Source organism: Pungitius pungitius, chromosome 3 (genome assembly GCF_949316345.1).
Source record: "Pungitius pungitius chromosome 3, fPunPun2.1, whole genome shotgun sequence".
Lineage (NCBI taxonomy): Eukaryota > Metazoa > Chordata > Actinopteri > Perciformes > Gasterosteidae > Pungitius > Pungitius pungitius.
The window spans coordinates 6190221-6208356 of NC_084902.1; the positions used below are offsets into that span (position 1 = coordinate 6190221).

At 44.9% G+C, this 18136-nt stretch overlaps 1 protein-coding gene across 4 annotated transcripts in view; it reads right to left on the reverse strand.

The window, feature by feature from the left end:
- Positions 1 to 3732: 3732 nt before the first annotated feature.
- Positions 3733 to 18136, reverse strand: part of LOC119209412 (arf-GAP with Rho-GAP domain, ANK repeat and PH domain-containing protein 1-like) — a 35686-nt gene continuing 21282 nt past the window's right edge. For 2 of the 4 annotated variants that reach the window (XM_062561120.1, XM_062561121.1), the window contains 19 exons: positions 17518 to 17692; positions 17205 to 17339; positions 16952 to 17087; positions 16619 to 16721; positions 15742 to 15934; positions 15330 to 15375; positions 14993 to 15156; positions 14496 to 14708; positions 13831 to 13936; positions 12375 to 12522; positions 11544 to 11627; positions 11353 to 11430; positions 10733 to 10850; positions 9911 to 10024; positions 9687 to 9826; positions 9510 to 9592; positions 9183 to 9242; positions 7511 to 7574; positions 5508 to 7204 (listed from right to left, as the gene is read on the reverse strand). In XM_062561120.1, the coding sequence (XP_062417104.1) occupies positions 7010 to 7204; positions 7511 to 7574; positions 9183 to 9242; positions 9510 to 9592; positions 9687 to 9826; positions 9911 to 10024; positions 10733 to 10850; positions 11353 to 11430; positions 11544 to 11627; positions 12375 to 12522; positions 13831 to 13936; positions 14496 to 14708; positions 14993 to 15156; positions 15330 to 15375; positions 15742 to 15934; positions 16619 to 16721; positions 16952 to 17087; positions 17205 to 17339; positions 17518 to 17692 (2355 nt within the window). In that variant the 3' untranslated portion in view covers positions 5508 to 7009. The other 2 variants (XM_037458763.2, XM_037458754.2) reach the window with 2 other exon arrangements.

The following is an 18136-nucleotide window of genomic DNA, read 5'->3' on the forward strand; positions in this document are numbered from 1 at the left end:
CGTTGGGATCAGGACATCCAGGCATTACCCGAACCACTCAGCTCTTGTCCCAGAAATACTGGTGGAATTCGTTGGCCTCCGACGTGCGGGACTACGTGCTATCCTGTCCGGTCTGTGCACAAACTAAAACCCCCCGTCAACTCCCCGCCGGGGAGTTAGTACCGCTGCCCACTCCCCAGAGACCGTGGTCCCATGTGGCAGTGGACTTCCTCACCGACCTACCGGCGTCAGAGGGGTTTACTACTATTTTAGTATTAGTCGACAGGTTCTCTAAAATGTGTCGCTTTATACCCCTGTGTAACCTTCCTTCAGCCATAGAGATGGCAGAGTGTCTGTTCCTCCAGGTGTTTCGACCGTTCGGCCTTCCAGAAGAAATCATCTCCGACAGAGGTCCTCAGTTCACGTCTCAGGTCTGGAGGGCGTTCTGCAACCGGCTGGGAATAAAGGTGAAGCTGACGTCCGGATACCATCCAGAGACCAACGGCCAAACCGAAAGACTCAACCAGGAACTGGGGAAGTACCTTCGTGGTTATTGCTTACAACACCCACATGATTGGTCCCGGTACGTGGCCTGGGCAGAATACGCACAGAACTCAACATTCCACTCGTCATTACGATTAACCCCGTTTCAGTGTGTGCTGGGATACCAGCCCCCATTGTTTCCCTGGGACACTAGGCCTGGTCCCGTACCGGCCGTAGAGGACTGGTTCCAACGCAGTGGCGAAGTCTGGGAGACCGCCCATCGTCACCTCTGCCAAGCCGCCAGCACGCAAAAGAAGTTCGCAGACCGACGACGCCGGCCCGCTCCCAGCTACCAAACGGGTCAGAGGGTGTGGCTATCCACGAGAAACTTGAAGCTGCGTCTGCCCTGCCGGAAGCTGTGGCCACGATACATCGGACCATTCAAAATCACCCATCGCATAAACCCGGTAACCTACCGACTGCTTCTACCTAAACATTATCGAATCTCAGCATTTCACGTGTCTCTTCTGAAGCCTGTCCATGCTAGCCCTCTCCATCCATCTCTACCGACACCAACGCCACCTGCCCCACTGGAGATAGATGGGGGTCCGGCATACGCTATCACGGCGGTGCTGGATTCCAAACGTCTGCGGGACGGCCTCCATTACCTGGTGGACTGGGAAGGATACGGCCCTGAAAAACGATCATGGATCCCGGCCCGGGATGTCCTCTCCCAAGAACTAATAGAGGAGTTTCATCGGATGCGCCCGGATCGCCCTGCACCTCGCCCGCGGGGTCGCCCGCCGTCTACAGTGGCTCGACCGTCAGGAGCCGGCCGTGGAGGAGGGGGCTCTGTGAGGTCTCAACCCCAGCGTGACGGCAGGAGGCCACTAGGGGGAGCCGAAGAACGCGTCCTCCGGAGTCAATCACCGGAATTCTAAACACCTGCGAGAGAGAGATACCTATAAAAGCAGCCCGACGCAGCGGGCTGGTTGTGAGGTATTGAATGTACACTTCTCTGCTGAACCGCTTTTGATTATCTACCCCTAAACCCCTTAGAACCTGTGACTCGACCTTCCGCCTGCCTCTGACCACGAACCTGCCTATTCCCCTGGACCAGAACCATCTGTTGCCTCCCGCGTTGCCGACCTACTGCCTGTCTTCGGAATTCCCACTTAGATTTGTCCCAGAACATAATTACTACCTGTCCTTTAAAATAAAGAAAGATTGGAAGCTCTGATCCTGAGTCCGTATCTCCTTCCAGGGTCCAGACGTGACAAAATCCTGCAAAAATCTAACTCCATACTCCCACCACAAGCTAATTTAACGCTTCAAAATGCAACAAAAAGTTACCCGTGGACAACCATTTTTCTTTTATTCTCCAGTGAGTAAATCTGCTCCAGATGTGCTGTCGCCGCCTCCATTGATGCCCCCCCCTTGGCCTTGCACAACTGGCAGTGGTGGTTTTAGCGATGGATTCCCAAGCATCATTGTATCCTACAAACCAAAGCGCTCCCATCTAGTGGTTAAAACGCAAACTGAATTACGATAACAACAACAGCAACATGACCCGTAAACGTGACTCTTCAGTGTTTGTTGTGCCGCCGCATTAGTTGTTGGTCGATATATTTTGAGGACGCGGTTGAGGTATCAGACACCGCGCATGCTTTTACGCTGCTGAACTTCCCGCGAAGGAGGCCTCCCCCGTCTGTTGTTGCGCTGGAGAACACTCGAAGTGTCACTCACTCACGCTGCTGTTGTTGCCGCGTGCTGCCCTGTGGGGGACGAGGGCAAACTGTCTCACGCAGGTGGACGTCCAGACCCCTGCCGCTCGGCTGTCTCGGGCCATTGTGGCGCACAACGGAAATGCCCCGCTTTATTTTTGGGAGCTGGCAGGCGGCCGGGTGCACCATGCGGGTCCGGCACCGAGGCATCATCTATGTGGTCCATTCATGGCCCTTCTCTGGATTGCACTCATCTGTCTTCATCCCTCTGCTTTATGCCGCTGCTGTTGTGACCTATGCAGTAAAGGCCATTGGATGTGTGTGTGTGTGTGTGTGCGTTCCCTCCCCGATGGGTGCTGCGTGTTTGTGTGTGTGAGAATGGTATCGTGGCGGTTTTCCTGTGTGCGATTCCCTCTCGGGGCTCCACGGTGTGTGTCTTGAGGTACAGAGTGACCCTGATGTGTCAGCTCTGCTTAGAAGAATGAACAGAGCTGGTGGACCACTGTGACTCACACACACTCACACACACACACACACAAACACAAACGGGAGACCTCCTCAGGGCTCCCACTTTGATCGCTGTACCCCACACACAATCTCCTGACATTTTTCCTAGAAGCACATCTATAGGCTTCCATTTTAGAGATGTAGCATGACATGCTGAGAGTCCTTAAGGCCTCTATAAATATTTGTGTGTGCAATCTATGTAAATTTGATGTTATGTGTTTGTTTTCACAGTTTGCCCGTGGGGTCGACTGGAGCTGGACTGTGCGTGTTTGTGCAATATTTTCATAAAAGCACAGAAGAAAAACAAGTAAATTACCACCAGGGCGACGCAGAGCTGCAGGACATCGACCTTTTGCAAGAGTAAAATTAACTTTGTGACCAAGTAACTTTATGCCTATTCAGACTATGAATGGCTTTATTGAAAAGAGGATCAGAAAGAGGCAAAGGGAGAGACCTCTAAAATGTCTCTTTGTTACTGTTCTTCAGTCACAGATCTTTGGGCAGTTATCAATGTAAAAAATATTTCTGCTGTTTCCAATATGTTAAAAAATATACATAAAATAAGTGCTTTTAGAAGTCAAATATTAAATGTACACCCAATCCCCCCCAAAAAATGGAAAGAAGTTGAGTGTAAAAAGGGCAGAAACTTCTTAATGATGGCCAGAAGGTATAAAGGTATGAAGCTCACTTTAACATTGGTGAAGCCAAATGGATCGCCAGCCTCAGAAGTTGATCCTACATCTGTGTTGTGACATCAAATGGGCCAGTTTGAACTGAATACTGATCAAACTAATTATTTTGTGATTCCCATTTGAAGCTAATGTTCTGAGAATCCGGGGGAAGTGGTGCACCACCCGCCGAGATGTCTGGAATGAAGAGCTCTACAGCACATCTAGCATCCTCTGCTGTCCAAAAAAGAAAATCTTAAAAATGAACAAACGTGACTGTGCAAGGAGGGGAAGATGGAGAGTTTACGCTGGGGTGGTAACTCAAGTAAAAGAGTTGCTTCATGGACAAAGTGTGTCACCAAGTAAAAGAATGATAGACCAATAGACTTTAATTTGTTTCTTGTGCTTCCAGGTTTTTGCACAAACTGTAGCAAACACAAAGTCACAACAATTGTGCACAACAAAATGTCATAAATACTGCTGGTTAGTGACAAGACTGCCCATGTATGTGTGGATTTACGGTCATCACGTTCAGAAGAAGGCGCTGTGGGAAGCGGTCGGCTCGGGGAGGACGTTGTCTGGTGCAAGCGGTTTGAAACATGACCTACTTAAGATGCTTGATTCAGAATGTGCTACAATGGTACATTAAGAGTTGCTTTTAATTGATTATGTAACGGTGTTTGGCCATGGTTATTTTGCACTACATTGGTCCTTTCCTCTTTCATTAAAAGAAGGAGGAGTTAGCATAAACCTCCCATTCCAATACTTCCCAAAAGCAACGACGTCAGGTGAGATAAAACTCGCACACTCAAAGGTGCACCTGGACACATTCACATATTCTGTATGCACACATGTAGCGCACAAATATGCAACCCTGACCAAGGTTTTTACACAGTGCAGGAAAATGGAAAACAGGTCCATCACTTGTCTTCTCTCAGCTTTACCTCTCCATCCTCGTCTCAGGTCTCCGTGGAACAAACTCGGGACAGAATCGGGTCACGAGCGTCTGTGACATCAGCCGTGCTTACAATGGAACTTATTCCATTTTGAACTGCAGGAAGATCCTGACAATTCTCTGAGCAATAGTGCGGAATAAAAGCTGAAAACTTTACACAATTACACAATACATAATACATACAATAAACTTTATTTTTCTATTTAAAACAAAAAGAATTGAAGCATTCAATGCTAGTGCCTGGAATAACTTGACCCTTAGCACTTTTCTGAAATACAGTGAAGTATTGAAGGTTTCTCTAAGCATCATTTGTGCTTCCGTCCCGTAATGCAATGCAGAGTTTGAGTTACGTGCCACTGATCATTGAAAACAGTTGGGCATCAGGTGAAGACTTGCCGCACATCCATCATGATCCTTCAAACGGTGCTCGTTTGAAGGTTGAATGCCACGGCGCCCGGCCGCTTCCACTGCACAGCGAGTCAAGGAGAATGGATTTGTGCGTGGAGGCTTACATTTTCAGGCCGTCCCGTTTGTCCGTGTTTTAGTCAAGTTCATATTCAAAAGGGCTAGATGGCAGTTTGAGGCAATAATCCACATACAGTAGTGTCCATCATTCTGCTCCTTATGATCGAGGAAAGATGATGTTACTGGAATGTTCAGAGGTCATCTGACGCTGCCTGCCCCCCCTTTGAAGAACACAAATCCACAAAGTTAGGCACTCAAATTGTTTTCCTTGTCAATTAATATGTTCATTATTTTAAAAACAATGGATTCGAAAAATAAAATATAAATTGTAGTAGTCATAATAATAATTACAGAAATAAACATTATAAATACAAGGCGGCACCTCTGTCTGCCATTTATAATCACGTCTGTTAAATCTATATCCAACATCTACACATATATTTTAGAAGACTTTGCTTTGCTTGACTAATTCACTAATTGTTTTACCACTGTTAACTACTCATAGAGGTATTACTTATTATTATTGATTCATTGATTATGTATAGCTTCTTTTTATTATTTACTCCATTCCTAACTGCGTCACTAGTAGCCCATAAGCTCATCTTGTGTTCATCATGACATGTGAATCCAAATTCCTTCGGTTAGAAAGTGGTGCATCTTATCAAAGTAAATGATCTTACCGTTGCTGCAGCGATCATTATCGAACGTCTCTTAAGAACTGAAAGACAGACAGCACAGAGGTCATGACAGGGAGGGAAATTGAGAGGTGTAGAAATAGACAGAATGATAGACTGAAGACTGGAGGCGAAGAGCTTAAGAGGCAAGCAGGTGTTGATGGTATCTCTAAAAGTGAAGTGTAAAGAAGGCTGATCAGGGCAGAGAGAGATGTGGTGAATGTGTGATAAACATTCAAAAAGGCACAATAAACACCACTAGATTCACCTCGGCAGTCATAAAACAGAACCAACTGTCACCCCACACACACACACGCATGCACGCACGCACAAACGCATGCACGCACACACTCTTCACTTCACGTTGAAAATTGGGCGTATCAATATGCAGTAAATCTCTCCTCCACCAACAAACACCTTGCATAAATCCAGCTTCTACTGCTGCCCCATCACCAAAGCAATCACACCGCCTCTCAAGCTCTGAACATTGTTTTTATGCAGTCGACTGAAAAGACAAGGATCAGTAGAAAAATATCGCGGAGGCAAAAGCCACCCTGGAATTGCTTTTTCGCCGACGGAAGTAACAGCAGACGGTGTTGAATTCTTATGTCGCTGCCGCAGTCTGCAGCAGACTAATGAGAAGCATGTGATGGCCACAGAAACACCAGGAGACAACTGCATCCTCGTATTGTGGACATTTGGTCCTGAGACTGAGAGCGGAGTGAATATCTGGGTGGCTGCACTCAGTTTTTCTAGAAAAATAAGCAAACAGATGGCGAGGCGTATATTGACGTGGTTGAACTTGTCTGGATTAATGTCGGTGTGTTTAAACGCAGCCCGACAAAGCGCCGGTGATGGCGTTTGTCTAACTCTCGCCAGGTGTACAACTGGATGCTGATATGTCAGGATCACAGCTGTGAAAACATAAAGTTGGCAAGAGGCCATACTTTGCCTGCGGGCATGAGTTCCATTTAAATGTTTTATTCTTAGTTTCCGGGGTGTGCGAAGCTCTAGCAGAGCCTAATCAGATTTACTATCGCTGTAATTCCTGTTTTGTTTTCAGTTCTAACATACAATAGGAAGATGCTGTCATGTGCTCCTCATCTGGATTCTTAAACATATTTAAATGCAGAAAAAACCTGGTAATTTATTCCCCAGTCTTGGAATCCAGGCAAATGAAAACACTTTGGTCTATTTTTATGTCAAAACAGCCAGTTTAAGAACCCAGATCCTGTCATAGCGATTAAATCAAAGATGAATCATGCTACAGAGATCACTGATTCTGCACAGATGTAACCCCCAACTCCTGTCTTGCTTATGGCGGAAGTGATTAACAAGAAGAGTCGACAAATCTTGAAGCACAACCGAATGTGCAAAGTACAATTTTTCTTCCAAACGGATAGCACATATTGTACAACTATTGGCCATGACTATATGGCCATTACAGATTTGGTCACCTGTCCGGTGAGGATCAGGGTCGAGGGTCTGGACCACCTGTTCAGCATTAATGTCTCTGATGAGCCAGTAGCTTTACATTGAGCTTCCTGGTCCGACTTAGATTAGTTCCTGGTGATTGGTAGTTTCACTCACAGCAAGCGAGTCTTGGCTGAAAGCTGCCACGCTGTTCCGCATCTCATTCTCGCTGCCACGCAGCGGTATCAGTGACACATTACCGTGCCGCGTTTCTGGCAACGCACGGCCAGCTTGTGTCTGCTGGAGTCCGTCCTGAGGCCACACGTTGCCGTCGTACTTTACCGAGGAGTGAACGTGAACACAGGGAGGGAGGACGAGAGGGGAGATATTTAATTACTACAATATAAAAGGTTAAAGGCGGTATGCATGTGGAACTTAAATAGTCCTGGTAAAGTAAACACAGACAGTGATATCGCTGATGCAATGGATCACTGTTTACAGGTCTTACAGATTATTGGTTAAACGGCATAAAAATTCAACAATCTAGATTTATTGCTTGTGTTATAACAACAGCATACATATATCAGGTGTATGAAAGCCAGTAGACATAGTGTGTGTGTGTGTGTGTGTTTGAGATCGCACCTGGATACTTAGAAAAGTGGCATACCACTCCCTCATGTCTGACAGGGACTCACAGCAGAGATACCTGCAAACAAATAGAGGAATGTTAAAGTAAAGGAGGTGGGGTGTGTGTGTGTGTGTGTGTGTGTGTGTGTGTGTGTGTGTGTGTGTGTGTGTGTGTGTGAATACTCCGTGGAAGTGTTCTGGTCTGAGTAGAGAGTAAGTCAGAGAGGGCCATTTGGAGAACCAAGAGACAGAGAGATTATTATTACAAGCACAATTTGACATATTCTGTAATATAGCGCCACGAGCGTAAACACAGAGTGTGAATCCTAATTTAAACTCCCAACGAAGAAAACACACTGATTAGAACCCTCAGTGTTTGGTGGGTGTGCCCGTGTCAGTGAAAAGCGTGTTTGTGTGTCTCTGTAATGTCTGCGTACAAGTGGCTGCATAACTTATACCCCTCCGAGTCATCAGCGATGCCGTGGGGCTGGATAAATAATCTTTATTCATACAATCGTTATTGTTACGAGCAGATTTAGACTACAACAATTATTCAAGTGCCCTCCGCTGAGACACAACAAAACACCGACAGACTTGAGAACTTAATAGGATACTGTATAGTGTGTATAGCACACGCATCCTCCCTCTGCCTAGTTTGTGTTGGTAGGGCCAAGAGAGCACAATGGTGCTCATTGGGTCTCAGGACAGTAACTTTGTTCTGTCGCACACACCTACAGTACAGTAGCCGTTCATGTTCTAGAATACATTTACTTCCAATGCAATTAACTGGGCCACTTATTCAAAACATTAGCAGCTGGAGAAGAACAAATGCTGCTCATTAACATCTCCAGTTTTCATAAAATAGCACAGAATGAAATTTACATAACATTCAAAACCTTTAAGTAACTTAAGTGCAGTGACTGCAAGGAGGTGCCGATAATACTAACAGGTGCTGGAGCGTTTTGATGGGAGGGAAGCATTAACAGAAGAAAACTAAACAACGGTAAGTGTTGGTGGGTACGATTGGGAGGGAGAACGTGGGCTTCTTCTCATCCATTCATTTCTCCATCATTCTAATTTCTACTTTATCTCAAACCAGTCTTCTCCTCAATTTTCATTTACACACTTTATCTCCCTGGTACTTTAACTCTCATCCACATCCCCTTCCGTTTTGCCCTGTCGGGTGTGCGTTCTTCGCTGTGAGCAACATGCGGAAGGAGTGGAACCGAGAAATGTAATGCCCACACTGAGCGTGCAGCGTATTCACACACACAAAGGGATGCACATTATTATTAGAATAAATGCATGGTTACAGGTGTACAGGCGTGTGTCACCCCCCGCCCCCAGGTGGAACCGAACTTTCACACGCCTCCTCCAAACCCTGACACTAGCACGTTGACTGATTGGGACATCAAAAATTGTAGTATGACCGCGGTAGGAGAGACGTTTAAAAGATTTATTTAAAAAATAATAATAATAATAATATAATCTTCAGTTCTAGCCAAACTGAGTGACAGTCACACTGTAAAATTGCTGAGTGAAAGTAAAAATCTTGGAATAAACCACATGTGTGCTTAATGAAAGGGACAACATGAGCAGGACGAGCCTAAGCTTCTATGAGTACTATTACAGCTGTGTGTTGTATATACAAAGGTCAAAATGTAGTGCATACTCAACACCTACTCACCACTGCTGCCTCTCTTGCTTATCTTGTTTCTTACACTCATACACGACAGTCAGTCCCCAACTGGAAACACAAAAGCAGAAAGATTGTGATTCTTGAGCTCAGTCTCCCCCTAGTGGTCATTGTGTTACCAACAGATATTTTATTACTTTATTTTTATACTTCATTATTTGCATTATTCAACACATGCCTAATTTAGTGTAAACAAATAATATATTAGCTTATCTTCATCCCCAGTGGTTTTATAAAGTTTAGAAATTAATACACAAACTCTACAACAAAAGCGAGCAGGATAGAAATCAGCATCAGAGCCGTACTGCACGGACTCACCACGTAGGAGGACGGACTTTCTTCTTGATACCCAAGTAGACCTTTAGGTTTTTCACTGGCCAGTCACGTTCTGTACGGTTACTCTGAGAGAGAGACAAAAAAATCCTGAAGAGCCGGCAGGATAATGGGACATGAAAATTAGATATTTTTCCCCCTGAGTAGATCCGTCCATCTTACTCTGATTTCCTTGTACATTCTTAGTGAGCTGGAATTGAGGATGAAATATCTGTCATGGAAACTTGAGAGGCCCAATCCCAAGATGCTTCGCTCCTCTCTGAACTTCATCATCCCGTGCTTTGATGGCTCGACTTTACTGGCTGGAAGGCAGATTATTAAGAAGAAGGTGACGTGGATGACTAAGAACTCGACGATTGAGGGAGGCTGTTGGTTTGTCTGTTTACCCAGGTACACCAACATCGCCTCCATGGCCAGGTGCTTCTTGATGAGCAGGTGTGAGTCTGTGCCAAAGGAGTGGAGGGTGGGAAGGACTCGCTCCTGATAGTGCAGTGGACGTTCTGAGGGAGGCACAGCAACACACAATGCAGGGTCAGTTTAAAGAATCGCCATAATGCTCAAATAATTTCCCCCCGATCAAAGAATGAACCTCTTGAGCTGTTGATTCCCTGACTGACGCAGCACAAAGACTCCAATTTTTTTTTGCGGTTTCTGTATCCGCAATAACAATAGAACAATAGAATGCAGATTTGCAATACAGCATTGTCGCTTGTCGTTCTTGCGAGCAGTCTGTGCTTTGACTCACCCCGTCATACCAATCTTTAAAAATTGCTTTTGTTATTGTAACAGAAAAGCAACGTCCGTATCGAGCAAGTGGCAGAAAGAATTCCCTCCCCCGTATCATTCTTCCTTCTGCTCCTGTATTCAGCAGATTAGTTATCTGGCCTGTGATGGGAAATCTGCCAAAACTGTTGCGAGTTATATAACCCACCTTAAGGCTTCCAGGTGGGAAACTTGGTGTACTACATACAACCCCTAGCATGCAGTCACATGGTTGGCAATGATCTTTTTGCCCTCTGGGGTTACGTGTCGAGGAGGTAATGCTGCATGTCAGGTGGAGGAAAGCCTCAATTTTGGTTTGCTGCTGGCTTTTTTTCATGATATCTTTAGATATCAATACCCAAACCAAATCAACCAGTATGTGAGCCAATGAAGAATCTGCATCAACATCTTGCCATCTTCCTCTGTCTTTCTCCAATCTTCCTCACCCATTTCCTCCTTGTCGCTGACCTCCCAGCAGTTCCAGTAGTCTTTGTCTTTAACGCGAATCTTACGCCGGTCCAGGACCTCACAGGCCAGCTCCGCTGCTGTCATAGAACCTGGGATCTGAGGGTAAAGAAACAAAGTTACACCACAGTCTGACTCTCTTGAGCAAAGAGGGTTATCGTGGCTGTGCACAGATGTACCAATTCATCGTAAATTGGAGGCGTGTGTCCGTTTATTATTAGCAGCATGCATGCTGTGTGCAAATACCACCAGAAAAAGGCTGTAAGAACTTCACCAACTGTGAAATTGAGTGACTGTTGCATAAACTTGAAAACGGAATGGAAGCCATTCAAAAGATCACCACACACAACAACGAGGGACCTATAGCATTTCTTTAGTCCCCATATTGACTGGGAAAACACAATGGTCTTTTTTTTGTACTGGTACAGAAAGAGTGCTCCCGACAATTTGTAAGATGTTCTCTTACCTCAGAGAAGAGCAAGAGAAAAGACACTAAAAAAATAAGAACAAATCGTGGATACGAACAATAATGGAAGGAAATGTAGTCTTGTATCACTTCCGGGTTGAGGCCAAATGTGTGATCTGCTAAAGTTAAGGTCACCTTGACATGTTGCTCTGCTGTGTCCTTCTTTTCCTCCAAGTACACTGTACAGATGAAGTGCCCTCCAGGCTCCGTACTCTGAAGTGTCCCCCCAAACAAATGTCAGACGAAAAGAAGAATGCATTAAATATAAAAAATAAAAAAGAACACAGCAAACAAGTGCTTGAGTAGAAGCGGCACCGCAGACTCACGGGAAACTTTGTATTGAGTTTCTCTCGCATTTCGATGATAGCCGTGATCTCGTCCAGCTGCTTCTTTAGCTGTTGTTCATCCACCTGTGAACAAGTATGAACACAATCAATCCCACACACCAACAATAAATCAACAAACTAAAGAAACACTTTAATTACAGCATAATGCTAATCCTTAGATCCCTGGTGGAAATCTCCACCAGCGTTTCAACCCTCTTTGTTTACTCATTCCTCGCTTTCTGCAGATGTGGGGTTGCCTTGTGAAAGATACACATTTTGACAAGGGAGGCAGGGATTTAATTCTAAACTCATAAGAGGCATTCCCATCATTATGTATCTCCTCAATCTCCCTGTCTCTCCTCTAGTTCTCTTCTCTACTTCTCTATCAAATAGAAATAAATAAAGTGTTCCTTATCAACACAAAGTCATTTAATGATATTAGTTAAAATAATAAAATGGGAAGGACTAGAATCTGTTCTTGAAGGCTTTCTGTTTTTTTGGAGCTTAATCTTGCAACAACATGCTCGTTCTGATCATTCAAATTTTCGAGCTATGCACTCTGTGTTGAGTTTGCCATTTTCTGATGTCACCCGTCACTTGAGATAAATGACTAAGCTTAGAAAACACATTCGTTTTACGCTTCTTTTATCCCTCTATCTAACAGTGAGCAGGACTGCTTTTGTGCCCTCAAGTCTCGCAAGTCACGCTGGGATTTTTTACATGATATTTGAAGATAAATTGAGACTTTTGCTCCCACTCCAATAAAACAGAGGGACATAGAATGGGAAATAGCCCAAAACTGAACAGATATAACATTATATTGAGTCTGACCTGAAAGATGAATGTGTAGTGCTGTATGAGGTCCTCTATGGCGCAGCCAGCAGTGAAGTCTTTCCCGTCGCACTGGAACAGTGTGGGACCAAAAACTATGGCCAGATTATGGACGTTCATCTGGTTCAGCTCAGAAAACCGCTGCACGCTAAAAACAGGGAAAATACACATGGGTATACACTCACCGGCCACTTTATTAGGTACACCTGTCCAACTGCTCGTTAACACTTAATTTCTAAGCAGCCAATCACATGGCGGCAACTCAGTGCATTTAGGCATGTAGACATTGTCAAGACAATCTCCTGCAGTTCAAACCGAGCATCAGTATGGGGAAGAAAGGTGATTTGAGTGACTTTGAACGTGGCATGATTGTTGGGGCCAGAAGGGCTGGTCTGAGTATTTCAGAAACTGCTAATCTACTGGGATTTTCACGCACAACCATCTCTAGGGTTTACAGAGAATGGTCCGAAAAAGAAAAAACATCCAGTGAGCGGCAGTTCTGTGGGCGGAAATGCCTTGTTGATGCCAGAGGTCAGAGGAGAATGGCCAGACTGGTTCGAGCTGATAGAAGGGCAACAGTGACTCAAATAACCACCCGTTACAACCAAGGTGGGCATAAGAGCATCTCTGAACGCACAGTACGTTGAACTTTGAGGCAGATGGGCTACAGCAGCAGAAGACCACACCGGGTGCCACTCCTTTCAGCTAAGAACAGGAAACTGAGGCTACAATTTGCACAAGCTCATCGAAATTGGACAATAGAAGATTGGAAAAACGTTGCCTGGTCTGATGAGTCTCGATTTCTGCTGCGACATTCGGATGGTAGGGTCAGAATTTGGCGTCTACAACATGAAAGCATGGATCCATCCTGCCTTGTATCAACGGTTCAGGCTGGTGGTGGTGGTGTCATGGTGTGGGGAATATTTTCTTGGCACTCTTTGGGCCCTTGGTACCAATTGAGCATCGTTGCAACGCCACAGCCTACCTGAGTATTGTTGCTGACCATGTCCATCCCTTTATGACCACAATGTACCCAACTTCTGATGGCTACTTTCAGCAGGATAATGTGCCATGTCATAAAGCTGGAATCATCTCAGACTGGTTTCTTGAACATGACAATGAGTTCGCTGTACTCAAATGGCCTCCACAATCACCAGATCTCAATCCAATAGAGCATCTTTGGGATGTGGTGGAACGGGAGATTCGCATCATGGATGTGCAGCCGACAAATCTGCGGCAACTATGTGATGCCATCATGTCAATATGGACCAAACTCCCTGAGGAATGCTTCCAGCACCTTGTTGAATCTATGCCACGAAGAATTGAGGCAGTTCTGAAGGCAAAAGGGGGTCCAACCCGTTACTAGCATGGGGTACCTAATAAAGTGGCCGGTGAGTGTATATGCACTGAGACATGCACAGAGGTAAAAGGGAATTGAAATATGCGCATTTCTCACCAATAGAGGTGGTTGATGAGGGCTTGTAGTGTAGCCTTGTTGACACAAGGCAGTCTGTTGAACAGCTGCTGGTACTGGGAGATTTTCTTGCTTCCATCCTGAATACCTGCAGAAAGAGACAGAGAGAGGGAAAGGAAAAGAGACGTGTGAGGAAGGGTAGAAAAGCACAGAATGAACGTGTAAAAGAACAAAAGGGAGAGAAACGGGATGGATGAGATGGTAGTGTCAGACAAATGCAGCAAGAGCAGAATAAAAAAAGACAAGCTCCTGCTAGAGTTAGTGTAGCGGTCTGAGACGTAGTAGTGATCTGAAGCTATATTCAAACAACTTCAGAGGTTTGTACGGAGTTCTGTATGAAATCATAAGCGGCAATATCGCATCTGGCTGCTGAAATTATTTTTCTACCATTATTTACCAATAATAAAACCTCCAAAGGCCGCAGGTCTTCAAAGGTTCTGGAAGTGAAATTGACTGTGTTTTTAGGACATCTCTTGCTACACCGATATAATGTTACATCTGTTCAGTTTTGGGCTATTTCCCATTCTATGTCCCTCTGTTTTATTGGAGTGGGAGCAAAAGTCTCAATTTATCTTCAAATATCATGTAAAAAATCCCAGCGTGACTTGCGAGACTTGAGGGCACAAAAGCAGTCCTGTGAATCTTACCAGCAGCACTGAGCCAGCTGCCTGCATCCTCTGATGTGAACAGTCCCTCCCCCAACTCCCTGAAGAAGCGCTTGAGCGTGTTGGAGACGTCGTCCACCTGGTGCTCTCCTTCTCTCAGGCGGACACTGCGAGCATCACAACGAAACCTCTCCAGCAGCTGTGCCACGCGGGAGTTCACGCCACTCTTACGATATATCCCCTCAGAGGTCAACCCTGGGGAAACAAAAAGACCAAGCATACACAAGAGAGTGTTACAAATGTCTATGCTATGCTGTGCCTCTCAGAAAACACATGCTGTAGGATTAAAAAAAACTTTTAAATTCAACTTTCAGAACTATAATAAAACATAAAAGCAGGTTGACTAATTGGTATACAGACTCCTGTAGTCCAAATGTGATGTAAATGGAGCCATGTGTGTGTGTGTGTGTGTGTGTGTCCCGTTGTATACAAACACAGCGTGTGAAGTAAATGCATTGGATCCCTCATCCGTCTCTCACCGCACTGCGTGATGTAGCCGATGCAGCTGTGTACTATGACAGGTATGTCCGTCTCCGTCAGCTGCTGCTGGCTCAGTGTGTCTCCTCCACTCCCCGCTGCCGCCTGGATGGCAGCACACCACCCGGAAAAATCCAACTTCCTCTCTCCCTCTATGTACAGAGTTCTGAATAAATGGAGTGAGCGGAGGAGAGATGGGGGGAAACAAGGTGGAGAAAAAACGGGTAAAAATTAAAGGGTTGGCATTTAGATAAGACCAAACATGATTCTGAATACAATTTAAAGGATACCAATTACTTTACAGGGCACTATACAAATCTATACTATATATGTCCTTGCCTGCCTTTCTCCACCAGAACCAGCACCTCATTGTCTTGTTGAATTGCTGTAAAAAAACATACATACAGAATAATTCCATCATAAAAGCAACACTGTTAAACCAAGTAACCTTCACAGTATGTTTGTCCTTTAAACTTCTATGTTTCATACTCTTATATGTTGGTTTTTATTCAAATTATGTTCTGTAAATCATCCCTCGTCACCGTGTGTGTACAGATTACTGTACAAGTGCAGTTAGACATACAGTCTGTGCATCTTGTGACAGTCTGTCGAGATCCGTTTTATTGTTTTTGGTTTGGTTAATTGTTTCTGGGGTGCCAGCCAGGTCTCTCTCCTGACATATAAGATAAGGTGTCGGAACTATGGCTAAGTTGTAGTTTAGTTTTAGGGATCTCCGTCAAAACTCCCTTACAGAGTTCGTTCAGTTTGCGCAGGTGGATCTCCTCTCCCTGGCTGTCCTCCAGGTAGGCGTGAAGTGTGGAGCCCACCAGAGCAAACCAGCCGACTTTGGACGTTTGTAGGTTCAAACCGTCTTTACATTTCAGCCGCCCGATCCGCTCAAAAGCCAACTTCAGTAGCGGCTCTACACCGGCCGGGATAAAGGTCTGCAAATGAAAAGAGGGCATAAAGGCTTTTCAATACACCACACATTAATCATTGTCTGATTTCTCTTTTGTAAAGACAAAATACTTCACCTACATTACTAAAACCCCAACAAAAAAAATAATACTAATTGAATTTTACAGTCTTTTAATGACTGCGGTTGTTGTCTTGGTGGCTAGACTTGCCGGAGCCATAGATGTGTGGAAGGACAATCTACTGTCCTGCCCTTGATGTTCCTTGTGTTGCTGAGTAACACAGAAACAGCCAGGAGATGTAACTCATCATAATCTTCATTGATTCAAATTTCAGATGCAGCATCACTTGACTATAACTCGCTGCAATTATTGTAAAAATAAATGATTGTGACGATTTACAACATTGACTTTCAGCAGTTTGCGCAGAGCGGAAAGTTGCCGCACTTACTCATGCTGCTGACAATGACACCAGCTGCAAAGCATGCTGTTCTGAATGAATAAGAGGCACAGAGGTGAGTCGTCATTAGCTCGCCATCTCATGACCTTTTGGCGGCATTTTACATCTCATCATAGCTGAAACTGCACACCTTCCCCTTACCAGAGCACTCCAATTTCACTACAGAAAACGTTCCCTCTATAAGGCTCCACCAGAGGAGGAAGTCAGGATTTGTGCTTGTGTCTCCAGACCCGAAAAGGGTATTTGGTAGTTACCTTGGCAATAGACTTGACCCATTCCTTGTGGCTGTCTGGGTCATCGGTGCCGAACAGATAGAGACGCTCTGACTCAGAGTAAAGTTCAAAGGTGTTATCGAACCTGTGTGTTAGAAAGAGAGATTATGATGAAGTGAAAAAAAGGGATTAAAAAAAGACATATGGGAAAGGAAAGCGCGATAAAGAAAATAGATACAAGAAACTATCTGCATGGTGAACACATAGATTGCAAATATTTTACTTGGACAGCTGACAGAAAAATAAGACTGATTCAGTCTTGGTTCTGTATATGATTTCAGATTTTATTAGCGATAGTGTAGAGCGTTTGTGTACCCGTGTCTCTGAGGCACGTCAACAGCCAAGCAGACTATGTCTGAAGCCTTCAAAGCGCCGTTAGGGTTGGAGTTCTTGTCACTCTCGTAGTAGCTGAAGGTGCCATCATTCACAGTGCACCAGCGACGACTGAACTCTACACGGACAGACGAGCAAAGCACAATATTAGACACTGTAGTGACTAATTCTGTAGAACTACAGCACAAGGAGGACTCCAAGCAAGTGTTAGTGTTAACTGGGTGGTGTTGAATACCATCTTTGCTCTTGCGCTCTGTAATAGCCCGAGCCATGGATGCCGTCTTGAACAGGAAGCCATTGTGAGAAACACAAGGCGGAGTTGAATAATGTATCGCCGCCATGCCTTCATCCACCTCTGACCGAGGTAACTCTGCAGAAGAACCAACAGATAAGTCATGTCCTCTTTTTGTGTTCAGGAGAAGTGTGTTTACCAAAGATAATTGATAAAGATGTGTTATACAACATCAGGGAATGGCATGGTTAAAAAATGTTGCTGGACGGGATCAAATTAAAAAAAGCTTCCTTGTACATGGAGCGTCTTGCTCTACCTGTGTTGAGATTGTGGCTTATTAACTCGGCCTGTAAGGGTTGCGAGTGTGCGTTGGCCAGGGAGAGAGCAGTGGGCCAACTGGCCATATCAGTTGAACAATTCACATCTGCACCGCAGAAAATCAGGCTCAGCGTTTCCAGCACATCGCTGCACTGGACGTTTATACAGAGAGCCTAGGGAGAAGAAGGGAAAATAAAAATGACACAGTGAAATGTTGCTCGGGGAAAGGATTCAAGAGAGTACAGGATGCTCCCATCAGACCTATGTCAAATATACTTTATGTAAAGACACCATTTGAGCACAGAGAAAATTAAACCAAAGGATTACAGCAAGTCAAACTACCACATTTGGGGGATTGATTACCCTTTAAAGGTTGACCTACTTTAATTACTTAACCTAGTGACTCTAAACTTGGTATGTTAAAATAAAGACACATCATTGCTACTATTGGATCACGCACTGGAAGGGGAAAAGTAACAAGGTGGTAGGGACAGACGCAGTAAAAGTGTGGCAGAGAACAAAGGAGATAAAATGAGCAAGACAGACACTAAACGGACAACTTTTGGAATGTGGTGGTGCAGCAGCTGGCCTGGATTTAATCATGTCACGTGACTGTC